General features: G+C 44.4%; 2 protein-coding genes across 5 annotated transcripts in view; one reads left to right on the plus strand and one right to left on the minus strand.

Moving 5' to 3' along the window:
• Positions 1-386: 386 nt before the first annotated feature.
• tmem244 (transmembrane protein 244) lies at positions 387-5,801 on the minus strand. The gene is made up of 6 exons (XM_018742447.2): positions 4,658-5,801; positions 4,061-4,146; positions 3,220-3,296; positions 2,671-2,796; positions 1,449-1,493; positions 387-763 (listed from the first exon to the last, which is right to left on the minus strand). Exons 1-6 carry the CDS (start codon positions 4,748-4,750, stop codon positions 666-668), a joined length of 525 nt encoding a protein of 174 aa, XP_018597963.1. The 5' UTR covers positions 4,751-5,801; the 3' UTR covers positions 387-665.
• A 4,156-nt stretch (positions 5,802-9,957) lies between these two features.
• The window catches only part of l3mbtl3 (L3MBTL histone methyl-lysine binding protein 3), a 34,408-nt gene continuing 27,615 nt past the window's right edge, over positions 9,958-16,750 (plus strand). For 3 of the 4 annotated variants that reach the window (XR_001965673.2, XM_018742526.2, XM_018742528.2), the window contains exons 1-4: positions 9,958-10,009; positions 12,216-12,328; positions 13,251-13,362; positions 15,048-15,219. Coding sequence is in view for 3 of the 4 variants with exons in the window: in XM_018742526.2 (XP_018598042.2) it covers positions 12,227-12,328; positions 13,251-13,362; positions 15,048-15,219 (386 nt within the window). In the remaining variant the exon portion in view is untranslated. The other variant, XM_018742527.2, reaches the window with a different exon arrangement.

The raw sequence follows: 16,750 nt of genomic DNA on the forward strand, positions 1-16,750 counted from the left end.
TGTGTCTCGGGAGAATGAAATTAGAGCATGCTTATTCCCTGTCAAGGCTTTGAAATCTTTTTCACACATCTTAAAGACAACTGAAGTGAATTTAATTAAATGAGAGCCAGAGAAAAAGCTGTATTTTGTCAAAATTTTTTAAAAGTAAAATCATCTTGGAAACATCTTGGTCACACCATGAATGTTAAAGTGAATGGGCATAAGAATGAGTCACAATTCACAGCAAGAAAAAGTTTTATGCATCTATTTGAATAATTGCCCACAGCAGCAATGAAAAAAATGAATATTCAATGCAGATACACAGTCTATAGACATTTTCACTCTGTCCACACTATATGTCAGTCCTGTTCAAAGGTAATTAACAAAAGACAAAATGGTTACAATGTGGGATATTTAATAGCTACATAAAAATTATCACAATAGTGTTTGTGCTCTGAAGTGTCTGTCTCATAATCAACTGTATATTACAGCGTAAAATCTCAACATTCACCAAGCTTTGAATAATCTCTGCAAGCGAAAACAACGGTGGCTACACCGAAAATCAAGACATGCTGTAACTGCTTTGTAATGTACATTTGAATAATATGTAAAAAATATAGTAAAAATATGGCCAGCTGTACATAACAATAAATACACAAGATACTTTTTGAAACACATGCTTCTTCTCAGAAGTTTTGAAGATCAGTTGGATGTACAAAATTATTCCTGAAGAGCCTGTATGCCAAAAGCTGGCCGCCAAAAATCATCATGAGCAGTCCAGAACCTAGGGGCGTGGAAGAGGTAATGAAGGGAATATGAACAGAGAATAATAATTAGAGCGTCAGAAATTCATATGAGTCAATTTGCGTTCCAGATCTGCAGTGCATTTTTAGTACCTCAACAAACAGGAGCCAACTTTTCAAGCAGTGACTCTCGTCAGCATATCGTTAAGCTTATTCAGCATAACGAAAATTAAATCTCAGTACTGTCACTGATAAAAGAACAAATGACCCCCTAGGACAAAGTACAGTGACGGGAAAAGTTTCGTGGACAGTGTTTGCCTTCCGATAAACTGCTGTTGGATTCTCGAATAGAGAATTTGGTGGAAGCCTAAGCTTAATAAATAGTTTTACAAGAACACAGCTGCATTCCTTATACTTTTCCCGCCTGCTTAGGCCATTTACGTTCGGATGCTTGCAAAGCACGCGATGCACACTATGTATACAGTATTACAGCTTGATATTTTACTGCTTGTGCTGTTTGCGGGTCCAGTTCCTTCACCGCTGTGACCCCAGATTCCTCAGCAGCTTGTTCTGCATATCATATGTCCCCCCATTACAACTACGGCAAATGCCAAATTGGGGAAGACAGAAAAATTAACCAAAGTTCTAAATCTTTAATAAGCCACTAAGTGCTTTTTTGATGGTTTCTCATCCCTCCTTGGTCTGAGCAAATGTGTTGCACTTTACCTATTGCGCTCCACCAGTGTTCTGTAGACGGAAAGTCGGACATCACTGTAAGAAGAAAAGAGGAGCGCACTGATCACACTGGCCATTGCCTAAAGGAAAGTATTTAAAGCCCTATTGGAAGGAAGCAAAAATCAAGGAAACCACTCACACCTATTGGATGACATCTCTGAAGATGCTCTGAACTGGCAAGCTTATTCGTTACACGATTATGCAACGACCCTCAATTAAAATCCTATTAATTCACTAACAGGATTAAGAGTGACAGTCTTTTTTGTTTCTGTGATCTACTTCTTTGTTTGGTGCAGAAAGCAACAAAACCTCAGAGCAGTACTGAAGCGGTTCACTGGCGAAAGAAAGATGAAAAAAATGCCTAAATCTTCTGTATAAATTCACAAAAGCGAAAATGTCAGTTAAAGAATTTATTTTTAGCAAAAAATCCGGATAAGGGATCAAAGCACACATGCTTATAATTAGCCGGTAATGAAAAATGTTGCTTGTTTTTACTGCTGAGAATTGAGTTATACTTCATATTATTGGTAACTAAGCTCCCAAGAATCTGACAACGAACTGCTGAAAAGGTTTGGAGGCCGGAAATGTTAGATGACAACACAACTGAATGGTTTCCAGTTTGGGCTCAGTAATGTCCTAAAAATGCATGCCTTGGCACTAAACTGATGATTTATTTCGTGACCAAAAGTAAAATGTGAATACTGTACTCAGAGGTGTTTTTTATACCTTAACCTGCAATATGAATGACTCGGATTTACATTTGCTGTAGTTTTTCCTACCTCAAAACTTATTGGCATTACTGGATTTTTTACTAATGGCATTGACCTTTAAAACTGAAAAAGGGGCTGTTCTTAGAGCTAGAAGGTCTCTGACGCCAGTATAACTCTTCTGTCCATTGTCACCGGATGTATAGTACCAGTCAAAAGTTTGAGTGCACCTTGCTGAAAACAAGTGTTTTCCACAAGATGTTTGATTTAAACGTTTGAGCAGCAAATTGGCTGATGTGTCTCCCCGGCTCTTCTGCAGCAGATCCTGGAGGTGTAGGACACTTCTGTGTTGCCTTACTTTGAGTTTTCTCTCCAGCTTGTCCCGTGCGTGTATCGCCGACATTGCCCAGGTGTATCTGTACTGGTAGTTTGCACCAGTATTGTCCATGAAGTGTAATTGTATAGCGTCTGTGTCTGATTAACACAGAGCGAAGAGTGGTGCTCACCTGCTACGGTCAAGCCGATGTGTATGAATGTGACCGTGATGGCGTAGTCCCATACCCACTCTTCCACGATCCACGCGAACAGGAGGCCAGCGAGGACATACGTTAGCTCCGTGGAAATCACACTCACTGTGCATTGGAAACAAGAGCCTGGTCAAAGAGACAACACACAACAAAATATTCTGACAGCAGATGTTCCTTCTGAAAAATGCCCTTAAGCAGAAAGGTTTCGATATAATCACGAGTATATAAAAATAAAAATTCAATGGATGCCCAACACTCATACGAGCCCAAAAGCATACCATAACATATGTTTTTTGTTCTGTTCACAGAAAGCACCTTTCAAGCACTTTTTCTTCTTTTGACATACTGCCGTGCGGTATAGTACTTTGCATTAAAAAAATCTCCAGGCTCTTCGAAAAATCTTTTCCCCATCAACTGCTGAGCACAGTTTAAATCGAATACAAGAAGACAGTGTAATTCTGACAGCGTGAAGATTTCATCGGGCACAAACTATGCGACAATCGGTGACTCCGTCCTGCTCACGTTTACCTAAATATTTGGGGTTTTGCCACGATGGCTGAATTGTATAGTCGAAGGGGGCCAAGCGGGTATCGATGTCCTCCACTCTGAAAATGGTAAGCGATAAACAAAGCAGAACAAATGAAACATATAAACATTTAAAAAAGCCAGCATTACATGTAGTATTCACTGCGTTATGACGCGATGTGCAAGATGTCGTAGGGGGAGAAGATAGCATAGTTGATGGAGTCATAGCCTTGCAATCCAAGGACCTGGGTTTGGATCCCTGCCCCTGCTGCGGTACCCTTCATCGAGGTACATTGAGATGATTGAGTAAAAAAACACTGCCCAGCTGTATGAATGCGTAAATACTTGTAAGTTGCTATACAAAAGCACATTATAAGTTCCTTTGGAGAAAGACATCAGCTGCAAGAATTAAAATTACGTGGCTTTGTGGCATTAATAAATAATGTGGCATCGCTGATGTTTCCGAGCGTTCGTATAGCAGTACATGCATAACGTTGTCACGGCGCACAGAAAGAGTAAATATACCACAGCGAATACCACTTCCTGAATCGTAACAGCATGACTTTTCCAAAAATAGTGCAACCAATAGCTCAAGGGAGCCTGTATGGTGAGTAAGCAACACTGCACAGGAAAAGTCTTTTTCAGAAATGTTAGAACCATTTTGCTAACTCGAAAAGGAGACCTTGAAGATTTCCACTCGAGGGCTACGTGAGCGAAGAGCTCATATCGCCTGACAGGAAGCTGCAGTCCGTCAGGCCCTGGTACATGATGATGTGGTTGATGCGGAAGAAATTAAGGAGGTGCTTGATCAGCCTTTTCTGGAGAACCTGCGTCCTGTATATACCTGAGGACACCGATGCAGAGGCTGACGACGATGTAGTAGACGGAGTAGAAGGACACCAGGCATATCAGCAAGTTCTGCAGAACAACCTGCGAAACACACATTTCAAAACATGATTATTTAATCTGCCCATCTTCGTTTTCTCAAACCCTTAATTAAGTAACACTATAAACTAAAGCCACCAGAAGCAACGCTGCCGCGATCATAATCATAGAATTTAAGCGCAGAACTTATTTCTTCATAGGCGATGCAAAATAGATAGATACACGTTCATTAAAACATTTAGTTCGTCAGGAAAAGCAGTAAAAAAAAAAAAAATTCCTGAATTCCCTGGAAACATTCTGAAGGCGCAAAGAAATGACCTTTCATTTGGACCGTTATATAGTTAGAGCGCGAAGGAAAGAATTGACTTTTGACTGCCGTGTTGCGCGTTCACTTACCGGGAGGCTCCACCGCTCTCCCGGATGTGCGCGAGGAGACAAGCGTGCACTCTAACACACGCGCGCAGACGCGAAGCCCACCTCACCCACCCACCACGCTCGCCATCCCAGAGCAGCCTTAAACCGGCCCGGGAAGTTCTCGGAGGTTTGCGGACTTTACCCAGGTGTCCCCGGTCTTGGCCTGGACGGACAACGGCCCGTGCCGCTTGATGAGACTGGTCCCGCAGCACCTGCAGCAGTAGTCCAACAGCATGAATGGCGGCGGATTCCTTTATTGGGACAGATGGCGGCAGGTAGGGCGCCGAGGCAACGAGGGACGGGCCTAATGGGATTACCCGCGTGAAAAGCCTCTCTCAAGCTGCCCTGGATCAGTCCTACCCCTGGACGGCCAGCCCACATCCACTGCCCACAGCCGCTAAAAATACACGCGTGCTGCTTCGCTCTCGCACGCTCGCCGATGTCAAGCCTGTGTTTGGTTTCAGCAATTCGGGATATTAATTTGGCGGTATTTGGTCGGGATATAAACAGCTGCCGGAGAACTGGGAAGTGAGCCAGACTCGATTCCGAGTAAATTAAATGCAAATAGGTCACGGAGCCGTCGTGGCAGAAGCTACTTCGGAATGGTTGATTTTTCTCCCCGCGATCCATTAAGGAGGCCCTTGACTTCTGCGCCTCCGTGCAGAGGAGCGCATTCACAGAATTACTGCGTATCGGACGCAGCTCCGAGGCCCGCCGACACACTCACGAAGGAGACCGTTATCCTTCTTCAGCATTTGTTCCGCAACATCGTGCACTACGCGCAGGAAAGGTCCGCAAACCACACCAACCATGGACGCCGGATGCTCGGAGTATTTTCATTACGCTTTCATTTGCTGTTTGTTAAGCACCTCTCGGTTCAGCGTGGCATTTGACTGTGGCGTTTTCCAGGGTACCAAGCAGGCAGACCTCTGTAACGCGGCCTTGTGCCGATGCCGGTGACTTGCATTTGGCGCTTCGATAAAGACAGTTGCGGCAATGCATACCTCCAGGCTCCACGGCCAAGAAAACGAACTTTAGCCGCTGCCCTCGTTGACGTTCTTGCCCATGTTGGACCGGTACCCTAAACCGTAACCCGTGATTGTGCTGCGACGGAGGTGGCCTTGGGAGATGCCAGATTAATCTGTGATGATTTTGAAGAATTTCATCATTGTAACATGCCAATAAAGTTCTATAGCATTACTGTGGGAAACCCTGCATTACAATGATAATGAATTCATATACATGTTATACAGTATTTAAACAAGCTATAAAAGATAAAGCCTTTATTCAGCCACTTCTTTGGCATTGTTTTTGCTTGCTTATCTTACACACACTTTCCAAACCACTTGCCCCATACAGGGTTGCAGGGAACCGGAGCCTAACCCAGCAAGGGTCAGGGCGTAAGGCTGGAGGGGGACACACCCAGGACAGGACACCAGCTCATTGCAAGGTGCTCCAAGTGGGACTCAAACCCCAGACCCACTAGAGAGGAGGACCTGATCCAATCCAACCCACTGCACCACTACACCCCCTTCGCTTGTGTATCTTATAATATTACTTACACACACACACACACACACACACACACACACACACAGAACCAGAGCCTACCCGGTAACACAGGGTGTAAGGCCAGAGGGGGAGGGGACACACCGAGGACGGGACGCCAGCCCATCGCAAGGCACCCCAAGCGGGACTCGAACCCAGACCCACTAGAGAGCAGGACCTGATCCAACCCACTGCACCACTACACCCCCTTCGCTTGTGTATCTTATAATATTATTTTTTAAAAAAATGGTAGGAGGGTATCAGGATTTGTCTATCCTGTGTTTTATGCACCTGCTTGAACGATGCACCTCGGTGCAGCAAGTGGAAGGCAACAAACTAGGTTTACTTGAGAGTCTCATATCTGCAACTATGTCTTTTTCTCTTAATGTAATGCATAAATTGTACTTTTGCTGAGATGTACGTCGCTTCGGACAAAAGCGTCTGCTAAATGAATAAATGTAAATGTAAATGCAAGACGTTAAACATCATGTTGTTTAGAATTTTAAAGGCCAATTTTTCAATTTCAAGGGCATTTTCTGTTTTAAAAAAAATCCCCCGAAAACATAACTGTTCCGTCTACTAACAGCTCTGACTTGTCTCCATAAAATTTTTTTTCCGAAACGATGTGTTTTTTCCGAGAGAAGCGTTGCTAGGGAAACTGACATCACATCTAGCCAGTGTGTCACCTCTCCTGGTAGTCCTCCTAAGTGCCGAAGGCATCGTCTGACACCATACAGAGGGCCTGCAGCTTGTCCTGGTGAATGACGGTCCATTGCTTTAAGAACCGTACTGATCATTACCGCGGTTTTAGAACAACGCTGCACCCACTCAGCTCCGCCTACTTCTCCACTTGCCTCCAGCTCCTTCCATGCAATCCTCCATATCATTCTGCACCCATATTCACTTGTTTCATCAAGAAAAATGACCGCCGAAATACACCCAGGGTTGGATTTTGGTTTTCGTAGACCCTGGGCACTATCACTTTGAAACAGAACTGGCAAACGCCATCTGAAATATGTCCACCTTAAACTTTTCTAATAGCGAACCATGCGAGTGATAGAGAAGCTAAAGAAAGGAAGGGTAAAAAATGGGTAATTATGTTTCTGAATTGTAATTTTCAGTTTTTGTTGCATTAAGCTTTTGTCTCCAAATCTTTTTCCTTATTTTTCCTGCTTTTTAATTTTTCCCCTCCATCTCAGACACTAAAAACGTTGCAGGCCCTGGTCAATGCACCTACAGTGGCTACTGAGAAATATAGAACTGAATACATCCCCTTATCTACAACCCACAATCATGTCCTAAACTTTCCCCACAAATCCAGCCCCCAAATTCAACCCCAAACCCTGCCCAAGCCACCTCAAATGTAGCTCCCACTCCACGTTAAAATGCCCATAAATAAATTTGCTTTTATTTCTAAAATACAAATAAACCAGATTTTGTAAAACAAAACTTGCAGCAGAAACAGTCATAAACCTTTGTGGGAACAAAAGCTCGATATGCGGAAAGGTTAAAGGTGTCATCCCCACAAATGTCTGGGAGAAATTTCCATTGCAGTGGTCTGAAGTTTAATCGTAATGTGTTACCCGAGAAGTCAAACCTTTTTCGGAGACATGTTTACGAAAAACGGGCATGTGAACACACGAACATGTTTCAAACACAATAAATAATGTTGGGCAGACAAACAGGTGGTAAACATCACACACATCATCTGAACCGCTTGTCCCATCTGGGGGTCGCGGGGAGCCGGAGCCTAACCCAGCAACACAGGGTACAAGGCTGGAGGGGGATGGGACACACCCAGAGCAGGACACCAGTCCATCACAAGGCACCCCAAGTGGGACTCGAACCCTAGACCCACCAGAGAGCAGAATTCGGTCCAACCCACTACGCCACCACACCCCCCTTAGGTGGTAAACATAACCATGGTAAAACAAATCCATTACGCACAACTCTGTTGTATCCTTTAAATATTGAAACAATATGAATCATTTTTAATTATGAATGTTATCTAACAACTTAAATAATATGAAATGATTGATGAAGTGTAGTGGTTAAAGCTGCTGACTGTGTACCCAAAGGCTGCAGGTTTGAATCCGACCTCCAGCTGTAGTACCCTTGAGCAAGGTACTAAATTGCTCCACTGAAAATTAGCCAGCTGTACAAATTAATAAATTACTGTAAAGTGCCCTAACAGGTACAGGACCGTCGATGCCACCACCAGCAGACTCCGCAATAGTTTCTTCCCTGAGGCAGTCAGATTACTCAACACCCTGCTGCCTCCCAACGCTCACCTGGCACCGTCAAACAGCTAACCCATCATGACTCGATACACTATAAACAGTTTACATTTTACAGCCCATGTCCTCTGTATTTATTGTCCTGTACTCGTCTCACACTGTTGTGTATTTGCACTTTTTGTAGTCCTGCGTATTGTTCTGTGTTGCGCCATGGTCTCCGAAGAAACGACATCTTGTTCCACTGTGTACAAGCTATATAAAGGAATGACAATAAAAACAACTTGAACTTGAACTCAGGTGGCTTTCTTACATCATTTATCAATATAGGGTCTCCAACTCTAACTGGCTGGTATAAAATAAGCTTTGAATGAGCACTTAAACAGGTGGGGTGGGGTGAACTGCATCCTGCTCTCCGGTGGGTCTGGGGTTCGAGTCCCACTTGGGGTGCCTTGCGACGGACTGGTGTCCCGTCCTGGGTGTGTCCCCTCCCCCTCTGGCCTTACGCCCTGCGTTACTGGGTAGGCTCCGCGACCCTGTATGGGACTGGCAGTTCCGACAATGTGTGTGTGAGCACTTAAACATTGTTTTTCATGATATACAGTATTTTGACAGACATGTCCTATTTTTAAGCAATTCTTTCACTTTTTGGTAGAGCCCATAAACTCCAGGAGCGATCCGCAGTGGAAAACCTCACTGCAATGGCAGTTAATACTCTGAAATACCATAGTCTGCCTTCCTAAACACATAAGACTGATTTACATTTATTCGCTTAGCAGACACTTTGCTCTAAAGTGACTTCTAATGAACTCTATGTAGTGTTACCAGCCCACACAGCTTATTCACCAAGGTGACTTACACTGCTAGATACACTACTTGCAAGGGGTCACTCATCCATGGAACACACCCTCTCTACCATTCACACACACTCTGGGGGAACCTGAACAGCATATCTTTGGAGTGTGGGAGGAAACAAGAGCATCAACAGAGACATGGGGAGAACACCCACTAAGCAGGGATCAAACCCACATTCTCTTGCACCACCCAGGCACTGTGAGACTGCAGCACTACTCACTGTGCCACCATTAGAACAAGGCTTATGGTACAAATACATTTACCTACTTTTACAGTAACTTCAAGGTTGTATTCAATAACATTGTAACAGAGCTTTCTCATTACCTACAATATACCTATTACATGTACAATTTCTATTATGTAATAGTGCACGTACTGCATGCATGGCACTGGGGATTTTTGTGGCCTTGCTTGTTGAAACCGGTGGCTCTGCAGTACTATTGCTTTGTTTGGGGGTGGTGTGGTGTAGCCTGATTCCATATGACACGTAACATTATGTAATAGTGAACGTACTGTACAATCAATCGGACTTAAAATTTTCTCTTTTTTTATTTGGCAGAAAAGGGAGCGGCGGCTCTGCATTCGCGGGTGCCTTTGGGTCGCGCTGTAGAGACTTAAGCCGCCGAAAACTTTCGGCCTCCTGCACCATGTGCGGTTCCGACGCGCGCGCGCTTCCTCTCCGCGCGGCGGCGGTGGCGGCGGCGGCGGCCCCGCGGCACACCTCTCTCTCGCGCGCGCTTCCCGGGGCGCCCCGCCGCTCTGCTGCTCTGCTCTGCTCCGCTCCGCTCCGCGCATGCGCGGTGCGCGCGCCGCCCGAGCGAATTGTCGGCTCGCTCACTCGTGGGAGAATTTCGGGGGTAAGAATCGAGACGAACTGAAACAATAATCATTTTCGCTAAAGAGTAAAACGATTCAGCGACGTATCGGTGTCCCCGCGGGGACGCGCGGCGTGACGTGTTTTTACTTTCGCTTTTGGGCTCTTTGGGCCGCGATTGATTTGCGATAAAACTTATCAATAAAAGTAGAAAAAGACGGTGAGACGGAGGAGGACTGGCCGTGCGATCGATGGGAGAGCAGGAAGAGGGTCGCTGATGATGGAGCTCACAAAGTGGACGGGAAACGCACTTTGACGGGTGGGGAAGCGCTGCTCCACCTTTCCCCGGTTGTACCGCTTTTTATTAAATCATTAAAAGGACTCTTTTCAGTGATAAAACCCGGCTTTCGGAGCCGTTCCCTCAGTGGGCAGAGAGAAGAGCAGCAGCAGCAGCAGGAACTGGGCGCTGGACGAGCGAAACGCGGGGGGGGGAGCAAATCACATTTCACTGACAGTTTCCGTTACACCAACACTGAGAAAATATTTTTGTGTTATTGTTGTCTCATTCCAACGTGCGCGCGGGCCTGCTGCTTACTATTATATTAAGAGTATATTTGAGCTCCGCCATTTTGGGGAAACTGCCTTTAAAACACCTAAATAGTGCGACGGAGCGCAGGAAAAAGTGTTTTATACACGTGTGTGTGTGTGAGAGAGAGAGGGGCTGTTTGCGTGTCTGTCTCTTTTCTTATGTGAGATGCCGCGCGTGATTCCGCGTCTCGCGCGTGGCGTTGCGGGGGGGGGGGACGGGGGTGGCGCGTGGGAAACGCACGGGGGGCGCTTATGTGCAAATGATAGTAATAATACGACAAAGAATGGAAACATCTGCTTAATAACCACTGTCCTTTTAATATCCATGTGTGTTTAAAAAGTACTAATAATATTGTTGGGATATGAAATAAATATAAAAACAGAGCTAAGAACAAACATTGTTACCGCGTTGATATCGGGAGGAAAATAAACTATTTTGTTATTGCATTTAATTACAAATCAGTTTAGTCGTACTATTTAAAAAGTATTTTCCTGTAACAGTCATTTCTAAATATTTCGGTAGCACAAATTTGACCCTTTCAGATTTCCTCAGATGGGCTAGTAGTGTGAACGTGTTAACTTTACTGAATCGTGACATTAACATTTAAATTTTAATTTTGCGTAGTTCAGCTGAATGCAGCCAGAGAGAGAGCAGCATTGATTGTTCAAATTTCACCCGACGGACGAGTTGAGCACATCATGATCACACCACCTTATAGTTTATTGCAACAAGTGACTAAAACGGCGAGGAATCCATGCGGAGAATCGTCCCAGGGACCCAGAGACGCGCGTTTTTCAGTTCTGTTACCCAACGCGTCTGTAAAAACCCATGTGAATTTCAGTCTCCATGTTTTCTTGATTTTCATTGTTGAATGAGGTCGTGAAAGTTTCCAGCGCAGAGGTGCGTTGAACGCGGACGACGGCGACACCTAACGGTGCGTCGGCAAATGACACCTTCCTGTAAGGACACTAGTGATGATTAATAATCCTAATATTTGTTTAGCTTGCGACTTACAGTGTTAAACTTTCGCACCGCAGAAGTGCTTGCGGTATCACAAGGGGAAAATAAAATTGACACTCTCAGGAGGAAATATTGTTACAGCAAGAGAAAAATCGTACAGTAATTTAGACAAATTTAATCAGCGCAAGAACTATAAAGGCAAGGTCAAGCTTTTCACACACCAGAGTGTTTAAATGACAGATTTGAGAGTAAAATTCCGATACCTTTAAAGAAAGCTGAAGATAGGGGATTTATATGCTGTATGTATATTTCACATTTAGTTTTGTAATTGTGTACATGGCATAACACCTCAAAGTTGCAGATGCTCTTTAAGATGTTTGCATTGTGATTGTCTTGGAGTTGCCACTAACTGCCTTCCATTTAAAATTTCAGCTTTTTATTTGTTTTTATTAATTTCTTTAAAGTTCCTTGCAATACACTGAGGAGGGTGGGTTTTTTTTTTTTAAATATATTTTGCAGCAGTACACAGTAGGCATATTATGAAGTGACCACTGTAATCTAGAAAGTCTCTCATTGTATTAAGGATTTAATAAACCTGAAATAAGTTAGGGCAGCAGGGAAAGTACCTTTTGTTTGTCTTTTTCCAGGGACGGTAAGTAAATGAATAATTTATGAATCTTCTGAATTGAACCCCTTTTAGACTAAGCTGATATGGAAGAATCGGCTGCTGGTGCCGTCGCTCCCGAGTTCGACGTGTATGGTGCAATGGACTGGACCGATGGGGTCGGAACTCTTCCGGGCAGCGAGCTGAAGGTACCGCCCCTTTTCTCCAGCACCAGGGTGTCGCTGTGTGGATACAGAAGGCATTTTCACTGATGTCTTGTTTCGAATGCATGGATGATGAACGTGCTCAGCTGCCGTAGCATTCGTTGTATGTAGTTCTTGGTTCAGAAGGGGTAAACTGTGGCTTTCTGTAGCCCAGTGCTGATTACAGGAAACACGAATTGCCCAAAAACAACTGTTCGTAAGCATGTAACGCATCCCTCAAACGGGTTTGAGGAATCTGGACAACCTTAGATTAAGACCCTAGGCTTTTAATGACATAAAGCGTTCTTTAACGCCCATTTTGGGATTGTATTGATTGGTGATTTGTCACATACTGATAAATACGCAAGCTTTCGGAGGTCAGTGTGTACTCAGGCTTGTAACACAGCTGTCAAAAGCATGTATGTGCGAAGTATGATGCATGAAAAAATCAGCAAAAATCATACACATAGTCTCATGATCCATAGGTGTTTTGTGTACTAATACAGTATTTTATTATTCATTTTGACTAGGTGAACATTATCTCATTGTTTACCAATTGCCATACTGCTCTAAAGGATTTCAAGATAGGGAATGTAAAATTTTGTAACCTAATGGACCACTTTATTAGTTTCCTTGTAGTAAAGGGACAGCCAGTAGCATAGTGGTTAGGGCTACTGCCTTTGGCTACAAAGTTGCAGGTTCAGTCCTACAATTACCCTCAATGGCTCTAGTAAAATTACCCAGCTATATACATGGGTAAATAATTGCAACCTTAATAGTTGCTTTGGAGAAAAGTGTCAGCTAAATGAATTAATATGTGTAAAGTTACATGAGAGGGTATGTGTTAAGTACTATTGTGTGAAGCTGTGGAGGCTGGACCTTTGCATGATGTGGGTTGTTGTTGTTCTTCTTGCTTTGTGGCTGGCAGTTCCGTGTGAATGAGTTTGGAGTTCTGGAGGTCATCACGGACGAGGCTGAAGCCGAGTGCGTGAAAAAGGCCCACGCCACAACGACCTGGGCTGTTCCCACCGCTCAGGAGGGTAAGCATGTCTTGAGTAGTTTTTAGATGAGGACAACATTTCTGCATGTGGCACGTTGATGGGTGTGGTACTGGGAAGAGCACAAAGTGTGTGTTAAGCTGAGTGGAAATGGCACCATCTTCTGGGCTCATAGATCTATTTCACTTAGGAGTATATATTCTACTTATTATACTTTGCTGATAGTATAGCCAAAAAGTCTTGTGCCTGTTCATAACTGGATAATATATAGAAGCCATTCAGATTAAGGGGTTCACATGGTGGTATTGCTGAAGGCCTTCTTCTCAGATTTGAACCCCTAACCTTCAGGTTATAAAGCCGTAGCTGTACTCACTGTGCTGCATGTTTTGTTCGCTGAACTATAAATAAAGCACAAGCCGACGGAGTGTCACTGATTAATTTAAGGAGGGACCCATGAGGGACCCAGAAGCAAATGTCAAGTGATCAAAACTTTGGCCATACACACCTCACCAAAGCAATACAGTCAAAACCAGGGTTAAGGGTCATTTACAGTGCTTTGACTGCGCACCAGTGTAGTCAACCCCTCCTTCCTCCTGGCTTTCCCATGGTGGTTTTGGCCACTGCATGCACGCGGTCCAAGGCTGGAGTGGGAGGGGACATACCCAGGCTCAAGGCACCCCAAGCAGGACTCAAACCCCAGATCTGCCAGAGAGCAGGACCAAGCCAAACCCACTTTGCTACTGCACACCCTTCTAGTTTTTATTTTTTTAATTCAGTTATACAGCTGGAGTGTGTTGAGTGAGCAGAACCGATTCAAACAGCATTGCCGGTGATCTTGGTACCCGAACACCTAAAGTCCTACTGAAAGTCGTTTCCCTACAGGTTCACGTGCTGCTCTCTTTTGTGCCTAAGAGTATACGTTGTTTCCAGGGGTGTTTGTTCGAATTGCTCTCTGTTGGAAAACAACGCTGGTAAGTTTGAACAGTTAACTGCCAGTGTAGTAAACAGGTTACCAGGCACAGAGAGAGCTCAAACACTTTAGTAAGAATCGCAATTTGTATGATGATGATGTTAATAAAGGAATTTAGCTTTCCAATACAGAAGTTCAATTCACTGGAAAGTATTATTGTTTTTTTTCTTAAATGTTTATCAACCACGAGAACAGTACCGGTCAATAGGCTGAGTACTGAGCATAGCTGGTAACATAGTGGTTGGAGCTGCTGCCTTTAGACTCAAAGGTCATAGGTTCAAATCTTAACCTCTTGAGCAAGCTACTTACCTTAAGTTGCTGCAGTATTAATGGGTAAATAGGTTTAGGTAGACTAACACTGCAAGTTGCATTGGAGAAAAAAACCTCAGATAAATGTAAATGGGTAGCATTTCCATGATGAACTGGATGGAAAAGTGAATGGAAAGCAGCAACCCACAAGTGTGCTACCTCTCTGGGAATATCTGCAGAAGAGCTGGGAAAAGATGCTGGTTGATCTCCTGCTGGGAACTGTTAAGAAGAAGAAAAAAAAAAAAAAAAAACTTTTCGGCAAGTGGACTTACTTTTCATTTTGTGCACTGGAATGGTGAGAGGCAGGCAAGATACCAAACCCGCAGCACTGTTTGGCACCGCTCTGAAGCTGTTTCTCAGGCGTGACATTGTCATTTGGTCAGTGTGAATGGTCCTGTCTACCGAGAGAATGAAGCAGGGGCTAACTGAGCATCCTTGTCTTTCACAGCATTCCCAGCCACCACCACCACCAAAACCCCAGGGAAGCAGGACCACCCAGAGGTTCCATGGGCCAGGCCAGGCCTTGTGTGTGTGCGCTGTCAGCATAAGGGCTCCCCTGCGGACTTCCTGTCAGATAGACGCTACTGCAGCAATAGGTGTCTGCGCCAGGACCAGCAGGAGTGAGTGTGCTCTGTACAGACTCAGTGAGAGCTAGGTACCCTTAAAAAGTGTTCACAGCTCTGTTTATAATGTATTTCCAGTAGTTATGCTCCCTATTTGGACTGTCCGGATGATGTCAGCTTGTTTGTGAGTGTAACTTATTTGCGTTGTATTCAGATTTATTTTGCCCTTACCGTTCCGGTGTTTTAAGCGTTAAATTATTAAAGGATAGCACAGTGAGTAGCTCTGCTGTCTCACAGCCCCTGGGTGGTGCAAGAGGACGTGGGTTTGATCCCCGCTAAGTCTGTGTAGAGTTTGCGTGTTCTCCCCATGTCTGCGTGGGTTTTTCCTGAGTGCTCTGGTTTCCTCCCACAGTCCAAAGACAAGCTATTGAGGTTCACCCATAGTGTATGAGTGACAGAGAGAGTATGTTCCACTGATGTATGGATGAGTGACCCATTGTAAGTAGTGTATTTTACCCTGTAAGTCACCGCGGTGAATAAGGTGTGTGGGCTCATAACACTACATAACATCCATTGAAAGTCACTTTGGAGAAAAATGTCTGCTAAATAAAGTAACATAACGTAAATCTTATAATTTTGTAGCACCACCCATGGTGCTACTGCAGAGTGGGTCCAGAGATGAAAATTTTGGGAAATTCTTTGACAGTACTTGTCAGTAGTGCAGTTTTGAACAGTACAGGAGGTAACACAAAACACAACCCTGTACAGGTCACTCCCAACCATAGAAGCCCCGCCCAGTCACCTTGCCCAGAGCAGATATCCCATAGTGTGCAGTAAGACAAAGAGGGAATAAATACAATCATATTATAATATTGCATGCCTGTCTGTGTTCCTTCAGTGCAATGAAAGAGCTGAACGAGCGCAGGTTCACAGACATGCAGTAGTAAAGAGCAATTAAGAAAAAGAAACTTGTCCTGTTCAGGCTCAAGATGGTCCGGACCCTATCCTGGATGCCTATAGATTGAAATAGGATCCATTGGATCCATTGGATCCATTAACCGTAATCTTGTGTAGCAGTCTGCTGTAGCATTCAGGGTTCCTGGCAGGATTGGTTCACACGTAGGCATATGCCCACATCGTTTGTTGGGGCATGTCATCTCCCACGAATGGAGCAAAGCTCAAATCAGACCAGATCATTACACGTACCAGACAACGCTAAACTGCGGTTAAAATTGAGCGTAGTGGCGCTGAATGCCACGGGATCAGTGGCGCACAAGAGGAAAAATAGTAACATTGTAATAGTTTTGCTCTTCGTTACTCACAATAGGCTGCTGCCCACGGTGACAGTAGCAAAACAGGGACCCAAGAGCCGTAGCAACGGTAACCAAATCACAATATCGAGAGAATCAATATCCTGCCTCTCCTGTGAGCTTTCTGATGTCACTGTAGTGCTGGGAAGGTCACGGTGACAATTTAGCAGTTGATATTGCTGTGGGACGCCTCTACCCTGGTGCATGCAGGGAGATGGAGCCAACGGCTGCCAGGCAAGTACACACACACACATATATATATATATATATTATATATC

Source organism: Scleropages formosus, chromosome 1 (genome assembly GCF_900964775.1).
Source record: "Scleropages formosus chromosome 1, fSclFor1.1, whole genome shotgun sequence".
Lineage (NCBI taxonomy): Eukaryota > Metazoa > Chordata > Actinopteri > Osteoglossiformes > Osteoglossidae > Scleropages > Scleropages formosus.